Source organism: Wasmannia auropunctata, unplaced genomic scaffold, assembly GCF_000956235.1.
Source record: "Wasmannia auropunctata unplaced genomic scaffold, wasmannia.A_1.0 LD336001.1, whole genome shotgun sequence".
NCBI lineage: Eukaryota > Metazoa > Arthropoda > Insecta > Hymenoptera > Formicidae > Wasmannia > Wasmannia auropunctata.
Window position 1 is genome coordinate 546,619 of NW_012026889.1, and position 20,950 is coordinate 567,568.

A 20,950-nucleotide genomic window follows, 5' to 3' on the forward strand; every position below is an offset into this window, starting at 1 on the left:
GAGAAAATATTCTCGACCTACTGGCTTCGATAAATATTATCTCTCAATCATGACAAAAAGTTCGATCACGCATGATGAGTGTCACATTTTGGCGCAATAATTACGATTTTACGAACTGATACTCGTATACGTATATCAAAGATTAATGGAGCCTATCGATTTCTACGCATATAGACGTTCTAGACGAGTTTCAAACTTGTAGCAACAACGTCGAATCTCACAGTCGTCTTGATCAGAAGCAATTATTCCTAAACTTATCTGCTCCACTTAGGATCAATTTCATTATATATTTTATAAGAGTGTAGAGAGTAGAGAGTTTCCCTTTCGAATCAAAATAAAAAAGCAATATGTAATCAATTCTATATTTGAAAAAGTATAAGCAAAGAAACGACGAGATTTATTGGATTCGCAACGGCACGTTTTGCTTATACGAAAAATCGGGTTCTCTTTGGGGCGGCAGTAAAAAAAAACTCGACTCGAGTTGAGAAACTTTTTGATCTGATCTTTTCGCACGAGGACTGGAAATAAACGCGGAGCGAATGTAAATAAAGGTGGAGGGGCGAACGATTTTGCGTGTCGCGTTTTGTAGGACGACGACGCGCGCTCTTTGGCGACGTCACTGGCGCGATACGAGCCGTGGAGGAGACGATAAACACACGGCCGGCTCCTTCGTTCGCGGCGGTTTCCAGGCGAGATCTCCTGGCGGCCCGCCAAATTGGCTGACATACGGCGGTCTCCCCGAGGCGCCGATCCATTTTCACGACTTGCGCCAGACGAGGTCGGCTCGGGTTTTATCCCCTCGTCTCGCCGGTCTCTCGCGACGTGATTCACGAAAGAAACGACGGCGGAAAAAAATAACGGCGCGCCTCTCGTTGACGCTCTTTACGTCGCGTCGGCGAGCACTGCACGGCCGTGCTTCGCGATAACGAAGTCGGTCTCGCTCGCTCGCCTACGTGCAGCTCATTAACCGCAGGGACTGCGCCGAAAAAGCCGAATCGCGCCGACTCATGCGCGTAAGCATTACGAGCCCGATCGCGGCGGTGCCTCGCGCAATACTGCTTAAAATTGCCAGGACTAATTGCTGCGACGAATTTCGCAATCTTCTTACTTAACCGCGTTATCGCACTTTTTTGCTATTTTCGACGACCTTACGCTTATCTCATGAAATGCAACTTCCGTGATCGAAACTGTCGCGTGATATATAATTAAAATAATGATGCGGCGTTATCTTCGTTGCGTACGTCGTGTCCTCGAAATGCTACGCGGTTTATTCCTCGGCTCGAGGCCTTTATTGACGGAATATATAGCGAGGCGACGTCACGATATCGAGAAACGGCAAATGGATCTCGCGATCTCCGATTTTGCGATATTATATCTGATTGAATTATGCGCCGCGTGGAATATCGGATTTACGGCGAGGGAATATCACGACAACGAAATTGCCTCTGAAAATCGTTGCTCGGGTGCGGTACGTGCTCGCGCTTAGGCAAATCGCGTTTCGCGCGATTCATTTACTCGCGGCGGGGTCGAATGGGGCGCGGGCGCGAGACGTGCCCGCCGGTCGCGCTCACGCTCATTACAACGCGTTAGTGCGGATCGTTTCTTGCACGAAACTATGTTCGGTACGGACTTATACGTGATATACAAATTATAGACTCTCTCGCGGAGGCGAGACCGACGGCGCTTCCAGGGCCGCTGAGAACTTTTTTGCGGCGCTTTCTCTAGCCGCTAAGCACCGCGCCTCATTATAAGCAGGAAATGACGCTCGATGTATTCGACGAGTGATAAAAAAAAAACGAAACAGAAAATGGGGAGAAAAAGGGAACGGGCGCGTTGAATGGCGTGCATATCAAGTAGGCGATTACCTGTCCCACGAAATCGCGTCCTAACGCGCCTGTCATTAATAATATTTGTATATACGGCCTTTTAACGAGCGACGAATGGCCCGGGGAACGGGACCGGAAAACGGCGACGACGTAATTTCGTCGTAGTCTCGCGACGGGCGATCGAGAACCAGTTCACGTAGGAGCAGCTGCAGTTAGCGAAACAGAGTGACGGAGAGTCGGGCACGATTACCGATTATCTCGATAAACTAGTCTTGTCTAAGGAGACATCGTGAAGGGAGACGTCATTTCCCTTCTACGCTTTCGAACTTCAGTGCCTCGAAGCCACTGCCACGTTCGCGGATCCGTGCCCGTCATGCTTAGCTCCGAGATATCAAGAAGTATCGAAAGGATACTTGGATGACTGGTTCCCCGGGACTGGTCGATCTTATCTATATCTCGCGATTGACAATAAGTTAAGTGGTTAATGTAAGTTAAGTGGCTAATATGTGGTCATTCCCGGCAACAAAAACACTGAGAGCGTAAAGCACTCGAGGTGCTCTGCCTTCGTCCTTAATTGAGGACATTGATTCTTTTTCTCTCGATTCTACGCTCATTTTTTTAGTGTACCGGGCGAGCATCGTGCAGCAATATGACTTTTAATTGCATGCAAATGAAACGTTATCCTGAATTTTAATTTGGAATTCAAATGTCACGAAGGATTGAGAAAATTTTTCTGAGACCCAGCAGAGAACATAAATTCAAGATAATCGCCGATCCGCCATGATCGAATTGCAAGATGACATTCGAGCTGATCAATGGAGCTAAAATTAGCGCTATCGGTGTCGTTAAGGTTGTGCACGACGCTCAGCCGATGCCGATTCGTGAAAAATGCGGTCCACCCACGCGAAGTAAATACGACCGTGCATACGTGCACGCACGGCACGGGTGTCGCGAAATCTGAGCTGGACCTGGGTCGAACGAACGAATGAACGATCGATCGGTCGATCGATCCGTGGAAAAGGGAATACGCCCCCGCACGCTTTCTATTAATAGAACGTCAGTTATTAGCCGCTGCCCACATTCGTAGCCGCGTTCGTGCGGTTTCCAGTAAAGTGGCCGGCACGGAAAAATGTACGAAAATCGTTCTGAAATTTATGGCCAGGATATTCTAGCGTTCCCTCTAATTTTGATAATTAATTAGTTTCAAACTCCACATCTCGAGAATTAAAAAAAAAGTTTATCTGCAAATGTACATGTATCGTTTCAAGTGTTAGAAACTTGAGAAATGACGGGCTTTAGCATTTTTATTCCCGCTCGTTATAGCGAATATACATATATTATTGCTATTACACATCATATGTTTACATTTCTATCAAACTTTCTAAATAACGTGCATGTCTCACTCTCTACATTCTATTTGTTTATTTCTATTTATTTGGCTCTCAAACCTCTTTTTTCGTTTTGAAGTTGACGAACGAAATGATGATACGACAGTCTCACGCGGATGTCATCGCGACTCTTGACTAGATGGTTTCTTACCGGGAAATTTCTCACGGAGAGAAATTATCTCCGCCGCGTGAGTTTGTTTTGTCCGGATAGAAAACGTTGGCGGCGGCGGTTGGATGTGTGACACGACGCGAATAAAAAGTTTTTGGGTTTACGCGCGTGAGATTACACGCGACAGTCGGCCGCAGGTGTTAGGAATTTCATACATCGCCGCCAACGTGGTCGTCGTATCGTATTTACGATGTTGCTCGAAGTGTACGAGGCATGCGAAACCTATCCCAACTCTCCGTATCGCCGGTTCTCTCTATCTGTCGTTTTCATATCGACAGCGGGGAGAAACATTCTCTCGAGCATTTTTCTCTCACGATTTAGCGAATTCCTTCGTCTTGCTAGAATCTGCGAGGTACGCTTATCTCTAGACTATCTCTTTTACGTTTAATGTTATTTAATTTTTTTAGATGCGCTGCACATATGCGGAATATTCAAGTTTCTAAGATCTTTCTTTTATCTACATTTTCTATTTTTTTAAATATTTATAAAAGCTTAACAAAATCAAAAATTTTTATATCTTATATATGTGCAAATATAACAGGTAATATATATTTCTCATTTTTGCACTTTTTTTTAAATTAAATTTCGTATACACACATTTTCACCTCCAGGTTTCTTAAATTAAAAATTTTTGCCAATAAATCATCGAGAATGGGATAATTTTATTCAAGAAAAAAATTATTAATATATTAATCAAACGTTTATCTCTGGATCGATCAATTAATTTCGTCATCAGTTCAGACCTGTCTTCAAGATCTTCCCGAACAAGAGTGACGAAACGATTTCACCGACACGTCGCCGTCGCCGATTCGGAAAGTCTGTACGAAAGATTTTTCGTGCACGCATCGCAGCGCCTGCACGCGCGCCGCGCCGTGACAAATCGTTACCGGGAGATTTATCTTGTAGCAAATAAGCGGCCTTATTTATAGGGCCGTGTCGATCGACGTGTCCGCCGGTGCAGGTTGTCGCGAGAGATCGAGCGCAGCAGCGGCCTACCGTTACCGCCTACGGAACCTGATTTTGGTGCGTCGCGTCGCGTCGCGTCGGCAGCCTCGGCAAGCGTTTTTCGCATGTCGCTGCACATGTCGTCCTTTTATTATTCGACGCGAACGCGAACGTTACTACACTTGAGAGACGTAGAAATCTCCGATAACGGGCTACATACTTTCGAATATCTGCGCGCGTCGCGGAGGTTGCGAATAAGCCCGGATGATATGAGGACTGAATATTTATAAGGTAACTGATGGTGACCATAGCGGCTGATACCGTGTTCCTACTCCAATAAAATCAAGATATACGATATTTTCTTTCTCTAGACATTCGCGTAAAATTTATATTGTCCGGATTTGCGCGTGCTTGTCCACAGTTAAAGTATACATATATATATATATATATATATATTTATATATGTATGTTTCAGTGATACGTTCTCAAAATTTGTGTTTAAATCACACATTTACATATCTCTAACAGCTTGTTATGAGATTTCTCTTTATTATAATTTTCCTAAATGGTGTACTATAAAAAAGTAACACGTATATTTTTGAGCTTCGACACGTTTACAAATCTTGCCGGTTTTTTTTTTATGCCTGCTACGATGATATCCGGGTGTTCGCTTCTTTGGTCGAGTCGCCAAATTTAGGGCGAGGTAAAAGCGGCAGTTTCTGCCGATTTGCAAAGTAACACAAGCGCAACGGAATAACAGAGACGTTACTCCGTCACGACTCGAGCATAATAATTACAGGTTGCGATTTTGCGAGCACACACAACGTTTCCGAGGTGGTCTGGGAAGGTTGCGCGGTTGGAAAAGGAAGGCGAAGGTGAGGAGGGGAGGGGAGGGGAGAGGGAGGGGGGGGACCAAGGGGGACATGGCACAGGGATGGAAAGTGGAGAATGTCACAGACGGCGCCAGCGTGTCCTGCGCGTATACGCAATAGCTCTCGCTTGTCCGACGACAGCCCCGTCGGGGCCGTATATCTCCCGCTTACACGCGCATTCTGCGCGTGTGTTTATGTAATGCACGCAACGCGACGGAAAAACGGGCGTGAAATATTGCGATTTAACTCGATTGCGTTGATCAATTGTGATATTACCGTAGTATACCGCTGTCCGCTCCGCGGAGTCGCAGCTGGAAGCTATATATATTAGTTCTACGAGCGTGTGGCGCGCGCGTTCGGGCCAAAGAGCCGCCTCACCCGGAGTAAAAGTGCTCGCTCGAACCACCTTCGATGCATAATAGATATACGCCTCTAGCTTCCGCGCGAGTCAATTCTGCATTAAAGAAAATATATCGAGTCGATGTTCATGAACGGAAACTTTCTCAGCGAGATTGAGATATTCTCGCCACGTGTTTGCACGCTTGTAATTTCAGAACGTGTTCTCTGCGAAAGTAGTACGTATTTACATCGGCGTTATAAGAAAATCGAGCATTTTATTTAAAGTTAGATAAGCGCGGCCGAGAGATTCTTGAAATAGGAAATCCATAAAATTATTTCACTTCCGCCCCAGAGTTTGATAAAATTCACTTTTTATCGTTCGATAAAAACACTTCTCATTAAACTAGATATGTCCTTTATTATTGAAATAAAACAAACGTGTTTACTTTCATATGGCGTTCCGTTTTTCCACTCTACAATCCCAAGAGAGATAATGTTATACCACAACTCTTTCGCAGGTAATCGATTTGTAGCGGCATACCAAACTTAATTATCCTTTCGTTAGTCACGAAGAAGTAAGTATTGCGGGCTACCGCCGCACGGGAAAGAGCAGAATTTTATTGTTTCGCGAAGGAGCGGCGACGGGGCCGACCTCGTTTAACAATAAATCCGCGTTTGAAAGATATTCTAGTCATTAAAGCGGCACGGGAGAGCGCGCGTGTCATTTAGTCTTCTTTCCACCGTCTTTTCGATGCCCGCGGAGATCGCCGGCGGAGATTTGCGATCGCGCCGGAAGACGACCGTGTCCCGTTCTTTGCGCCGGGATGTCCACTTTTTCCTCTTTGGGAAAAACGGCCGTGCAGCATCAGTATATCCGCGCCGTCCGCCAGGACCGGAGGTACCGGTGTAATCGAGGGCACGGTGGACAAAGAGAAACAGATAACGACGGTCGTTGCGACGCTGTTCACGTTTACGACGCGGCGAAATAATAGATTCGGGATCACGAGCGACGACGAGCGCGGACGGGCGCCTTCATTCTCGTCGCACGAGAGTCGTCCTGTCCCTATGTATAAAAAAAAAAAGAAAGAATATGGCGATAGAATTTATTATTCCACGCGACGTATGCCGCGACCGGCGACTGGCGACGCGTCACGATCCACGAAGAAACTCGTCGTGCGCGCCGCGCCGCGCCGCGTCGCGCCGGGTGCACCTTCGTGTTTCGCCGACGTGTTTCGCATCGCGAGAGATCTCGTCTCTCGGATGCTGTTGTTAACTCCTCCACGAGGAAGAGGAGGAGGCGCGACCTCCTGTCCGCGGGCACTCGGCAAATATTGAACGTCTGCGATTGGCAGGATTATACCGTACCGGAGCCCCTGGACCCGCGAGCGAGTTGCTCCGCAACCGTGCCGGACGTCCAATTTTGTACTTGTCCTTCGGGCCGAAGAGAGCGGACTTGCGTAAGAACGAGAGCAGTTTAATACTATACCGCACATTACCTCTCCCCCCCCCGGCCCCTGACCCCTCCAAAGTTTTTACAGAATAAGCAAGATAATGGAAAAGGGCTATAATCCTTTTTCTCATCAAGAACAAAATAACGAGATTTCTCGATAAGTGGATTATTATTTGTTGTGTGCAATGTATTTCATATATATTTTTTAAAACCTATAATGTTTATAAAATATCAAAATCATAACTGATCTTAAATTCGTACATGCTCTTTATCGTACCCTAATCTAAATCACTGTCAGTAGTGCAAGTAGTTTAAGAATAAAATTTATTTAGTGATACATTATAAGTAAAAGAGGGTCATATTCATATAAAATGTATCTCGTGAAATATCGTGTGGATTATTCGAAAGTTATATTCAGCGTATATACGCGTCTCTCGTGTATATGTGATTAAATGTCCCTGTACGCCCGTGAAATATTCCTCGGTAGCGTAATATATCGCCGAATATTTCACTGAATTTTAATGCAAACTGCGTTCTCTCGCGGGCGCGGGCGGTATCCCAAGAGCGCGGTGAACCGTTCTCGCCGCGTTACTATACTGATAACGCGCTCGTTCGATTTAGATAGCGCACAGCTGAAACTCGCGCTCGCGCTCGCGATCGCGTTGTTTCGATCAGTGAGAATATCGCGTCCTATCCCCGCGTATATAACGGCGGCGGGGCCCGGCGGCATGTGTAACCGTGTGGGCCGTAATGCGGCGTGCCGGCCCACGGATTTCGCGGCCGAGTTAGATATATATCAACCGAGATGCAAACCGACCGACGCGCGCGAAGGCCTTCTTCCGAGGACTGCAGAATTCCACGAGTGAGAAATGCATCGCGTTATACTGACGTAACGCGAGCGTGAGAAAACGCGAGACGAGGCTCCTTCCCAAGGATCTCGAGGCAACTAATCGGGGAACGAAGGAGATTAAATGTTAAATACGAAGTTGAAAGATTCAACTATTCATTAAAATCGTACGTTTACGTAAGAAAGAGATCGCTACACGAGGCGTGGATGTTTGAGCAAAATTGAGACAGGTAAATGGAGTAGAAGTTACTCCATACGCTTCTCCAAGCCAACTCGCCCTTCGATCCCTTTCACTCGTCATAATAACTCCGCACGTTTCTATAGCTCGTTCCCTCCGGCACGTTCCCTTCGATCGCGCTCGCTATAAAGCTCATGCAAGTGAATACAAGTGCGCGTGCGGGCGTGCGTGCGTGCGTGCGTGCGTGAATGCGTGCATGCACTCGCTCTTGCCGCGGTCGTTTGTCCTAAGCGCGCGGAGCGGCTCCACTCGCTCGCTCGGCGCCACGATTTGCATTCCTATTTAATTCCCGTGTGCACCAACCATGACGTCACTCGATCCCGAAGCTTATCGAGCGGTCTCTCGGCGGCCGCTGACAGGTAATAGAGAGGCGTATCGACGGATCGCGGCGTACCGTCGGCGATCGTCGAGAGGGCTTTCCTTTCCCGGGGATCGCGCGATAAAAAGAAAGGTGATTTACACGCGCGGACGCGTGCGGCAACGCGCGACCGTCCGTGCCCCCGTCGTATAAGTAATTACGTTTATCTCTCGGTCGTCTCTCTCTATAGCCATCGTCCCAGAATCATATTTCTCCGGTGATGTATACCCAGCTCCTAGATATTGTTACTTAACTTCGCGTGTCGTCGACGACCGCGCGATCTCGCATTCTTCGCGGCTCGCGGAAATCCCACAGGTTGGATGGCGCGATGCACTTGCCGCGCGCTCTTCCTGACGCATTCCCGGGTAAAGTTTGATGAGTGTGCGCGACTTCGATACAATCGAGCGCTTATACGGTCGACAGCTTCAATATTAATAAATTTCCACGCTTGAGTTAAAGTTTAATCTCATCCAAAGTCTCGGCCGATCGTATCAATCTTTAATAATGAGCCTCTGAGCCTTGGCCGTAATTTTGCAGTTTATAATGTATATGGTATATACTAATAATACGTTCGCCCTTTTGCTAAGTTTTTCACGCATTGATCACATAATTTTCGTTCATCGCACGTATAATTCTATATTAATATTAATTGGCGATTATCTCAGTGTAAGCAATCAATTTCACAATGTGATATTATGTAAGATCAAAAGATAAGGCCGGATCGTAGATTGATTTCAGAAAGCAGTGTGTGTTACGCGGATCAAGTTCCATCCCTTCGTCATGGTGCGCCGTTTTATCGATCGGTTTGAGGAATATTGCGAAACGGACGGAGTGAAAGTATCCTGCGTTAATTAACGCGCGGACCGTAATGTAAATTAAGTGTCTCGGACGAAATCGTTCTATCGGAGATGGGGTTGGGGGACATTTATACCTAGGCCCGAGTCGCGTCGATATTTTACGAACGCGAGCCAAAAGTGGAAACCGCTTTATTATCCGGTTATTTATCGCATAATATTTCGAGCGTTCCACGCACTTATACCTGGTTCGCGGGCGATTTTATCGCGACGGTGTATACGTCGGCAATTAGCATTTCGTCGAATCGAGTTGAGATTTATGCGACAGACTTGGTCCACAGCATCCTTAACTTGTATCGCGTGTGTATATACGTTGGAAAGTGCGCAAGTTAAATTAACCCGATTTCGATTCGCCGGATACACGCCGGTCGAGCGGCACCTTAACAGAGTCGTGTACAAGTGTAGCACGCGAATGGATATATAGACATTAATTACGAGATAAGAAACAAAATATGATGTTCAATATTTACGAAATTAAAATTGACGAAACAAAAATTTCGTACGTGTGTTTCGTATATTAATAGATTTTTCGTCCTACATTTGTAATTCACTTTGCGATACCTCCCGTAAAATTTGTGTATCTAGCGGAAACGAAAAATTCATTTGTCTCGATTTGTTTATTGCACGATTCAAATTACGTGGCATAAATTTAAATATTCCACGGTGGAGCACAATATTTTTTTTTTCGGTGTCGCGGGAGGCCTCAAATGGGACGTGGGATTGACGGGAACGAAAACGAGGGCACGAGGGAAAATCGATTCGGCAGGCGCGCATGTCCATTCCCGCGCCGCGTAATGAGCCAATTATGACGGGGGCAACGAGCTGCAACTGCCGCTCATAGTTTTCTCAAGGCGCGAGACGCGAATTACGGTCGTGCAACAGGGAGGATCCGCGTACAGCACGGCACAATGGTGGTCATCATCGCGCTCGTCCACACGACGTGAGAGGGAGGGGGCCAAAGAGGTATTTGTCCACTGAGCAGGAAGTAATCTGTTTCAATGTGGCCATTCGGCCAATAAACAACGTATACATCGTACGGAGCCTACTTACGGCTCACGACTCACTTATCCGTGGGATTGGCCCAACGGCGAAACGTGCTTTTTCGAATCGGGCAGATCGAGTGCATTAAAATGATGCACCGTTTAAATGCGAATCGAATTCATATTGTTTGCATTAAAAATAATCTTAGGATTGTCAACTAAAATTTCGCACAACTGTGTCGCGGTGTAATAAGTATAAGTTTTATATTTTTTTGTCTCTAAATAGAAAGTTTTGTTTTGTCACGGAAAAGGATATACAATTATGGAGAAAATTCTACTTCACGTTATTATTTTTTCCTTTTTAGTTTCGTCGTTTCTCTTTTGACGAAGATAACGTGACTTGCTTCGCACGACTGATGCGCGCGAGTTTATTTTGCGCGAGCGGTGTAAATCAAACTTTGCGAATCTTGTCGAGGTAGATACACGAGGGCCGCTTAAACCTGCGTTGCATTTAAATGCATTTATATTGCAAAAGCTCGAGGTGCGCCATTCTGAGAATAAACGACGCGTATGACAATACCGGCTCTCGTATCTCGTTACGTTCCCGCGAATCGAGGTGTTTCAACGTGTCATGCGACGACAGTAACATCGGGTTCGCTTTACTGCCCGCCTACCTCGCACGCGGGACCCGTGTTCTAACAAGAAAATATGAAAGACGTTGATTGACGCCCGTAAAACTCCGGCGCGATATCCAGCCGCGCCGTTACCGTAAAATTGGGTCTCGCGCGAGTCTTGCACACGTTGATACCGGCAGCGAGATACGAAAATCGATCGCGATCTACCGCATTCCCGATCGAAATCTGGAGGAGAGGCCGTGCGGCGGTTTATAAGCGCTCGAGGAATTCCATTGAAAGAATTCTATTCTTAGAAAGGAGGAAAGGAGGGGAGGGGGGGAGAGAGGATTATTCTAAATCGTATGCGAATAGTGTGAAAGGATGACGCAGTGGTCAACGTCGTATCTTCAGCGGGAAGATCAATCATGCTTACGATTAACATTCCTCCGTTCCAACTCCGAAAATTCTCCTCCGATTGAAAAGATCGGCGGTTTCGCAGGCGTGACTTTGTTTTTATCCGCGTCTCCTATCTCCCGCCCCGTTTGACTTGCAAACACTCCGGCTTCTTTTCCCCACGTGGCATAATTCACTCGTGTCGCGCCCGACGCGACGGCCTTGTGGTGTCGTGTCTCGCCCGAGACGTACGAGAAATAGCGATATCCCTTCGGTGGGTATATCGAGCGCCCTGGTCCATGCATACGCGATTGGGTCTTACCGTTGCCGCACGTAGGTTGCCGATACAAATAGACCGGCGATCCGGCGGGATACGTGCCGTGCCGGCTTATATTAATTGGCATTCACGACCAGCGCCCTGCCCGCGCTCGTGTATCCCACTTAAATAATAATTACCTGCTCGAACTATCACGCGGTGCCGAGACGCGGGCGCCCACGTAGGCGCCGTTTATGCTTCGTTGCGAGTTCCGTCGCTGCAGCCGCCGCTGCCGTCGTTCTCGAACAGCCGGTGCAAGGAAGGAAAGGGTTTCGCGCCGCGGAATATGGATAGGTATGCAGGACATCACAAGGTTTTCTGTGCTTTTCTCGAGCGAAAATAGAGCCATATCGTTAATTAAAATGTCGAGCTGTCGATAATTTCGGGAAGTTTGACGATCGAAGGTTACGAGCTTTCAGGAATTAAATTACAAGATATAACTTTTACTTGTCGTTAATTAAAGTTTTACCAAGATAATATCTTGACTTTAAATATTCTATGTATAATATTTAAATGTAATATAATATGAATGTATATATAACATTCAAAGTTGGGTGCCAAGGTGGTTAGAGTTAAATCAAATTCGAAGAACTTCTTGGTGAAAGGAAGTGCGGGACAACTCCGTACTGCAGGCGCAGTGCGGCAGATCGAGACTATTAACCCAGCGGCTTGAATAGGATTGATAGAGAAGTCCAATGAATGCCGCGGGACCGCAGTCCCCCGGAGCATCGAGCAGAATGCAGCATGGACGGCGTTTATGCATGTGTGCCGGGTATAGCGCAGCGGATTGCAAGTTGCGGTACGGCAATCATGAATAAATTGAGTTTATCGATTTGACAAAAGGTCTGTGCAGAGCGTGGAGCGCGCAATTATCGAGCAGTCTAATGAAGAGATGCACGGGCATTTGTATCCGTATATGCGAGTGTACGCGTGCGAAAGCGGTGTCCCTTGAAGAACGGGCACTTCTTCGTCTTGCTCGTGACATTAGAAAGCGGGAAGATTGTTGAAAGTTAAACGAGTGAATTTTTAGAAGGAAAACTCGTCTTTTAATCGAAATTAATCCTCAGCTTTTAATTAAAATCTGTTATAATCGTTGCAGATAGTTGACAGAATAATTTTGTGCACATATGCGATGTGTTTTGAAATTCTCATATCCTTTTTATTAAAATTCTGCACAAATCCTCAATTTTAACATCTTATGATTGAAATCAATTTTTGATATCTAGCCCGCACGCGGCGATAGTTCTCACCTTGAAAATCTATCTTTTTTTTTTTCGTTACGGAGCAGCGGAATCGCCGTCACGATATCGCGCTGCTCTCATTTACATACATCGCGATCGTCACCGGAGCGGAGAAAAAGAGGCGCGCAACCGCCTGCGTCGCTACTTAAAGGGACATAGGCGAGTGTCGAGTTATCCATTGGTTATCTGCGGCCGCCTCGACCGCCGTTTGTACTTCCTGTTCGATCGTCGTGGTCGTCGTGGTCGTCGTCGTCGTCGTCGTCGTCGTCGTCGTCGTCGTCGTCGTCGTAGTAGTCGTTCTCTTTGCCGAGAAGAGACAGGAGGACGATCGCGCGCGGACCATATCTCCGCGCGTTATTTATAAGTCGATGATAATTTATTTATCGAGCTTCTCGAGGCGACTGTTGATCGCTATCTTCCGGCGGTTTTCTCGCACCAGGTTTGCTAATGCCGTTCGTTTGCGTAACGCGAGTTTTACTTCCGCTTTCGCGTCTCTCGTGTAGTTAATAAAAAGCAGCGTACAAATCTATCGTCGTATACCAATTGCGTTATAACGCTGATGAAGTTTAATTGTACTGTGATGAAGTTTAATAACGTTTCAAGACAAAATCTAAGCTTTAAAAATTTTTTGCGTAAATTAAACTTTCTAAATACATTTTATTGAATAATAATAACGTATGGATTCGCTCTGCGAGCAAAGGAAAATTTCATATATTCTCACCGAATGTATCTTACCCGAATTTCTCGATTAGATCGAAAATCCCTGATAGTACATAAGGAATGTCCATTCTACCGATTACGTTGGTGGAGAACGCCTGCACCGAGCGATCGCTCGATCTCTCGATCTCTCCCGCGTATATACTCGGTAGCGAAGCGCCGCGCCGGCCGCGGCCGTACGCACTCGCGTATACGCGTATGCGTGAGTACACGTCGCATTGAAGTCAAGTGGGCTGCCGTGGAATGTCGTCCGAGGAGTTTTCGAGGGCTCCTCGAAGCCGCTGTCAAACCCGAGTACGCCTTCGTGACTGCCATGAGTGCCTCATGCGAGCGCCTCATGCGAGCGCCTCATGAGATCGGCCGCGAGAGACGCGCCGCCGTAACGCTCCGCGGAATGAAACGCACGGCGAGTGACGCTCCTCTCGAGGGTTCTTTTTTTTTTTATCTCGAGATACCCGGGCACCTCGTCACGTCACCTTTCGCAAGCGGTCGCATTCCTCGGAAGGTAGCCGCGCGCGTTTGTTTCACGGGAAACCGTCAGCTTTCCGATCGGCTCGCCGTAGGACGTCCTCAGACCTCGACCGTCCGCTCATAAATCATTAATCTCGCAGTTCTCACGTCAGTTATAACTCGACTCACGGGCGATTTTTCTCTCGTTCTCTCGGTTTTTTTTATTTATAAAGAGTCTTTCAAGGCCTGTTCACACGTACGAAGCGTTAGATTATTAAATCCTTAAGTTATTAAATCTATTAATGTGCAATTTTCTATCTCTCGCTACTGGAATGTCAAAGAGTACAGTGAAGAGAAGCATTTTAATACATTTTACGAAGACTTTCATTCAATCTAGCTGTTTGCACTGACAATAATAAATCTATTCTTTGATCAATGTTGAAATGTATGACGGGGCGTTAAACATGAAAAATATTTTCTCAAGTTAATTGCATTAATATGAAAGGCGATGTACTTATAACTTATAAACATTCATTTAAACATGTAGAACACATGTTTATTAGCAGATAATTAGAGTAGCATAATCATGTTGTTGAGGAATTCATGAATACCGGCATCGGCAATCGTGCTGTGCATATTTCGAAGAGAAACGACAGGCAAGACCGTTCGACGAGGTACTTCTAAGTGGCTTATGGCGACCTCATTGAATGCGATATGTGTCGTATAAAGGAAGCTATCGTCGTTACTCGTCGCCCGTCACTGTCACTCGTCTGTCACGATTATTCTTTCTCGATTTAAAATTGAGATACGTTATATATCGCCAGCGGCATTCCCGATTACCGGTTGCTACGAGACTTTCAATGAGACGTTCCAGTAACTGTTTAATGAAATCCAGTCTAAGGTTGTGCGAACGTTAATTCTTCAGGTCATGAAAGTCTACTCGTTAATCCAGTAAAGCCCATCATTTTTTTTCCCCGAAATTCACGTGTTCGAGGAACTTCCGATTTTTCCGCGAAGAGATCCGGTAATTAATTTATTTCATCGATCGTAGAATGCTGCGAAGAGTGTTTGCTTCGGAAGCTATTGCCGGCAAACAATGTCGCAGAAGCGACGGGCAGAGACAGCCAGTGGGCTTTAATGGGTTAATAGCGTCCGGCCTTCATGACGCTTAATGACATGTGAAGAGCGCGCCGACGAAAATGTAAATAAAGCGTGTCTTTTCAGGGATAATTTGTACCGCTTGACGCTGACGTCGCTGACGGACCTGGAGCACGCCTCCTGGTCCGCGCCGGAGGACAAGGTCAACACCTGTCAGAATAAGGGCCAGAGCGTCGAGGATTGTCATAATTACGTCAAGGTGCTCCTCAGCAACGGCAAGAGCCTCTTCACCTGCGGCACTTACGCATTCAGCCCGTGGTGCGCGTGGCGAGAGGTACGTTCTCCAAAAGTAAAGCAGTCTGTCCGATCGGGTTCAGGCGAGCGGGATCCCGTCCATAATTTCGGGTGCCTAATGCTTTTCCCTCCTCACCCCTTCCCCTCCCCATGGTCGTTAGTCATCACGGCTTGTCGATCCGACACGTCGATGAGCAGATTATCCTTGTCATTAGCCGTGTAACGCCCGATTAGGAACGGCGACGAGGTCGCGGCCGCTCGCGGGCACGATGGTAATCTCTACACAGTAGCAATTATGACCGCAGATCGAGAATATAACGAGCGTGACCAGCGAGATGTCGGGCGTGGCCATGTGCCCGTACTCGCCGCATGCGAACGTCACGGCACTTCTCTCGAGAGGTCAATCCGGCGGGCTCTTCGCCGGCGCACCGACGGACTTCTCTGGAGCCGATCCTGCGATCTACAGAACGCTGGCAACTCCAAATCTCAGGACACGACAATACGATTCCAAGTACGTAAGCGCGGGCAGAAAAAGAGAGCACGAGTTGCTTTCAAGTCCAACTGATCGGAGGTCTTGAAGAGCATCGCTAACTTTACAGCTCATTTTACCTCTCTTTCCGTGAAATTCTTTTTACAGTTATACTAAAAAAACAAACGAGATTAATTTTATCGTAATAACCGCCGCGTTGCAAGATTGTTGGTCTTGCTTATCGCCCCGCGATATTTATCACGTCGGAGTCCCGTTCTCTCCAAGTTTGCGCTTTCCTTTTAGGTGGCTGAACGACCCGCAGTTCGTCGGCAGCTTCGAGACGGAGGATCACGTGTACTTTCTATTTCGCGAATCCGCCGTGGAATACATCAACTGCGGCAAGGTAAGATCGATGCCGTGGAGTAATCCACCGTGACGCGGACGCGCGCGCGCGCGTCTTCCATCATACAGCGCGGAACACGCGAGGAGCCATTCGCGCGATTAGCGATCTCGTCCTCTTCTTGACTTGCGTCAGCCGTATAATTAGCCGTTTACGGTGTTGGTCGAAACGAGCGACGCGCGTCGCGGATCTTCCTCTCTCACGCGGCAGAAAAATTATCATCCCCGACATGATCTTAGTTCGCGCGATGTTTATCATTTTCTCAACCTATCGGCCGCTCAAATTGCCGCCTATGGATGGCTCTAATGAAACACTCTGCATCCGGCTGCGCGCGATCGTACGCTCGATCACGATCGAGGCTGAACTTTGCTTCAACGTGGTAGATTTAATTCGCTCGGCGCCGCCTCGCGAGCATGAAAAGTCAACGAGATATTTGAAGCATCGTTACAAGATATTCTTTATTCATTTTTCGAATTTTTGTTACGTTTCGAACAAATATAAAAGTGCGATAAAAGTGCATTGCCTTTTATAGTAATAAGACCTGTACTCGTCAAAGTTTAATATCGTACATTACGGTGTCATGCCTGCAGAAAATATATTCGAGGATAGCGAGGGTCTGTAAGAACGATCGAGGTGGACAAATTATGCTGAAAGACGTGTGGACCACTTTCAGCAAGGCTCGCTTGAATTGTTCCCTCCCCGGCGAATTTCCATTCTACTATGACGAGATCCAAGGCGCGGCCTATCATCCGGAAGAAGGAATCATTTACGCGACCTTCACGACTCCCATGTGAGTATCGTTCAGTGATCCGATTAATTTGCAAGCGCATTAATTATCATCTGTGTTTATGTCTGTGCACAATCCCAGATGGAGATTCACAATCCCGCAAAAGACGGTAAATGACAAATTGATTATTGCGGTACGCAACGCAGATTTTACTTACGTTGACTTAAGTTGATTTATGCTTCAAATTCATCATTTGTTACGACTACGAAAGAGACATTGAAGGCAATGTTGATTAATTTTAATTGAGCAATTAAAGATTTAAGAAAGTCTTAAAAAATCGTCAGTTTTATTTATGTTTTGTGTGACTCGTTAGGTTTCCATATTTATGTAAAAATTTACACCGTTGAGCCATTTATCTTTAATATATCCTAAGTTATTTGAAGTCCATCGTTTGCCAGCATTACGCACGCTCGCTAATTTCATCGTCTTAACGTTCTTTATCGCTCGAATACAACGGAATTGCCTTTTCGCATACGGAAGCTGCGATCTCTCAAAGAAGAAACCGGCGTTAATTGGAATCCTTTTTTTTTTTCTTCCTTCGTCGCAGTAACAGCATCGCAGGCTCGGCTATCTGTGCGTTCAACATGTCGGCCGTGGCCGCCAGTTTTAACGGGCCTTTCAAGCATCAGGAAAACGCTGGTGCCGCATGGGAAAGAAGTCCGGTCGCCCATCACAATCGCCAACGCTGCGGACCTCCGTCCAGCACCGCGCCGCATCAGATCATGGACAATCAGCGGTACCAGCTGATGGACGAGGCGGTGCAGAGCTCGATGCTGGGGCCGCTGCACACTGTGACCCTTGAGCGATTCACTCACATCGCGGTGGACGTTACCCCGACCAAGCTGCACCGCAGCGTGACCGTCCTCTATGTCGCCACGGCAACCGGTCTGATCAAGAAGATCTCGGTTCTGCCTAGGACACAGGAGACGTGCATCGTCGAAGTTTGGGGACCCTTACCTTCACCGCCGATGACACTGCAATTTCTCAAGGACACGCAGAGTCTCTACGTTGGCATGGAGATTGGCCTCTTACGGTAAGACGACAATCCCCCATCGCGGCCGCAAAATTTTATCAGCTTCGTGAGCGACACTTTACGTTGTCGAAAATAAAAATAAATTGATAATGTCATGTAAATTGTAAATCTTGTCGTTCCGAATAAATACGTCGCTCAGTTATAAATTACGTACATTATATCGGCAATAAAATATTTTGTTTGTGCTAAATGCTTGGCTAAACCGCATCGTAACGCCTCCCGTCGTTTAGCATACCTGCCGTTCAGTGTTATCGTCATCGAAGCCGTCAAGCGTGCTTGAACGCCCAGGAGCCGTATTGCGGATGGAACGAACATCTCATGAAGTGCGCGCAGGCACCGAAGCAGAATTATCTGGCGAATCATTGGCATCAGGAGGTCACCAAGTGTCCAGTGCTTACCGATCCTGTTGACGGAGGGTGGAGCGCGTGGAGTCCTTGGTCGCCCTGTCAACACGGCACGGGAGAACAATCGCCCGGACACGGTCACGCTCACTCGCACTCGCACAGCGAACACGCGGAGGTGCGTTTGGACATGTTTATTACGTAGATAGATTAAGAATATTTTTCGTTTTCCTCGCAAGCGGATCGTGAACTATCGAATTTAAATATCTAATGATAAATGTGAGCAGCTTTTTTTTATCGTAAAATGAAGCTTTGTGGTACTAAATAAACTGCTCGATTATAAACATCTTGTCTATCGCAAAGTCGTGAAATTGATAAGTAACGCTGAAAATTCGACCTACAGAAGATCGACACGTGTCAGTGTCAGACCAGGGAATGCAATAATCCCCCGCCGCAGCACGGTGGTGAGAGTTGCACGGGTACACGTGTCAGAGTGACAAATTGCACCGTCCACGGCGGTTGGACCGCTTGGTCGGCTTGGTCGGCGTGCTCTCAGACTTGCGGTTTCGCGATGAAAACCCGCCGGCGGACCTGCACGAATCCGGCACCCGCATTCGGCGGACGCGTTTGCGTCGGGCATGATCACGATGATATCATGTGCATCGATCTGCCGCCCTGTCCCGCTCCCGCTAAAGCCACCCCGCCGCCTCAGAATGGTCAATGGTCGACCTGGGGTCCTTGGCACGCGTGTTCGCGGCCGTGCAACGGCGGTGAGTATCCCCGAGTATCCTCATAATCGTGGCAACATCCCAGACAGTGCAAAACCCCCCAAAAAAACATTTGTAGAATATTTTTATAAGCAAACATTTGCGATTTTAGATTATTGTACTGTCTGAAATAGTATGGTAACAATATTTCACATGCTTTCTCGGTATAAAATTCGCGATTTCCATTTTACAGGAATACGCATCAGAAAGAGAATCTGCGACAGTCCGTCGCCAAAGAAGGGCGGTGTCGAGTGTCCAGGATGCGATATTCAGGCAAGTCTTGAGTCCCTCTCGTAGGAGAAATTTCTCCTATTTTTGGAGATCTTTCTCGATAGCCGGATAGAATGTTGCGTGATGAGACCGAAATGTATTTTAGTTCGAGGAATGTAACACTCACGAATGTGGTGAGACGAGACGATACTCCGGGTGGACCCCTTGGCTGGCCGTGAACGCTAGTTTACAAAGCGGCAGCACGGTTTATCTGGAGAAGCGCTTCCGATTCAGTTGCCGCGCGCAGACGGACGATCCTTCAAGCGTGCGAGTGCAACTCGCCAAGGAAGAGGAGCGTTCCTGCAGGAACGATGGATCTTGTCTCAGAGGGAAGGACGCGTATGCGGAGTCCATCAACGAAAGTGGCTGGGGCGAATGGTCCTCTTGGGGTCTGTGCGATCGTCCTTGTGGAAAGGGTATCCAGTTTAGAGTGAGTATTTCTCACAATTTTATCTTGATACAATTATATCCAAAATAAAATCATATCGTTTTACGAGGTCAGATTTCGGAAATCAGATGTTCTCGCTGTTTGATTTAACTTATTTAAAAGTAAAATAAAACTAAAAAAACAATTTATTTCATACAATGAAATATTACAATCGCAAAAGATTTATTCACAATTCTGTCAATTAAAGAATAAATAATTTAATTCAAGATGATTCAATCTATATTTTAGCAGTTTATTAATACAATATTAATGTAATACAAAAATACGACTGCTATATTTTTACAGTCAAGACAGTGCGAATCGCCACCCTGCGAAGGTGTCGCCACGCAGAGCAGAGTCTGCAATTCACATCCATGTCGCGTGAATCTCAGCGACGATACGGCCGAGGGTCAGTGGTCAAGCTGGACAAAGTGGTCCGAATGTTCAGCGACCTGCGGCGGAGTGCGTACAAGGACGAGAGAATGCCTCGGCCCGGAGAGTTGCAGTGGCCCGAGGTTGGTGAAGGAGAGCTGCGACATGCCCAGTTGCGAATTGCTGGCCGGTTGGGACACGTGGTCGCATTGGACTCCCTGCGACGGCAATCATCAGCAGCACCGAAAGCGAACGTGCCTTCAGCATGGGCCCGGCATGTGTCAAGGGCCGACTCGTGAGACACGCGACTGCCTTCCAGATTGCATGGATAATGGTGAGTTCGTTGAGACAATTTTAAAGTTACGACAATTATGAGATAGATTTATATGTATATGATATTTTTACATTTAAGCAATTTAATTTATTAAATTAAAGAGTAACATTGTTGAGCATTGCATATATATATATTTTTTTCAGACATAAACGCCTTGCCTTCGAGCGTGGAGGATTCGGGCATCACGGTGGGCGCAGTAGTGGGCGGATGTGTGATCAGTTTCATCATCGGCCTGGCCCTAACCGCGGTGTTGTGCTTCTGCTACTTGAAGCGGCGCAAGCCGAGCATTCCAGGGAGTCCGCATTACATCAGTAAACAGAATTCTTACGTCATCGTGCCGTTGAAGGAGGTAAGGCTCGAA

The 20,950-nt window shown here is 46.9% G+C and overlaps 1 protein-coding gene across 1 annotated transcript in view; it reads left to right on the forward strand.

The window, feature by feature from the left end:
• LOC105453225 (semaphorin-5B) overlaps positions 1-20,950 on the forward strand; it is an 89,219-nt gene that overhangs the window by 66,479 nt on the left and 1,790 nt on the right. The window contains exons 4-14 of the mRNA XM_011694994.1: positions 15,222-15,429; positions 15,695-15,900; positions 16,162-16,261; positions 16,849-17,048; positions 17,593-18,078; positions 18,309-18,597; positions 18,823-19,189; positions 19,380-19,459; positions 19,563-19,886; positions 20,190-20,589; positions 20,733-20,938. Of these exons, the coding sequence (XP_011693296.1) occupies positions 15,222-15,429; positions 15,695-15,900; positions 16,162-16,261; positions 16,849-17,048; positions 17,593-18,078; positions 18,309-18,597; positions 18,823-19,189; positions 19,380-19,459; positions 19,563-19,886; positions 20,190-20,589; positions 20,733-20,938 (2,866 nt within the window). The remainder of the gene's footprint in view (positions 1-15,221; positions 15,430-15,694; positions 15,901-16,161; positions 16,262-16,848; positions 17,049-17,592; positions 18,079-18,308; positions 18,598-18,822; positions 19,190-19,379; positions 19,460-19,562; positions 19,887-20,189; positions 20,590-20,732; positions 20,939-20,950) is intronic.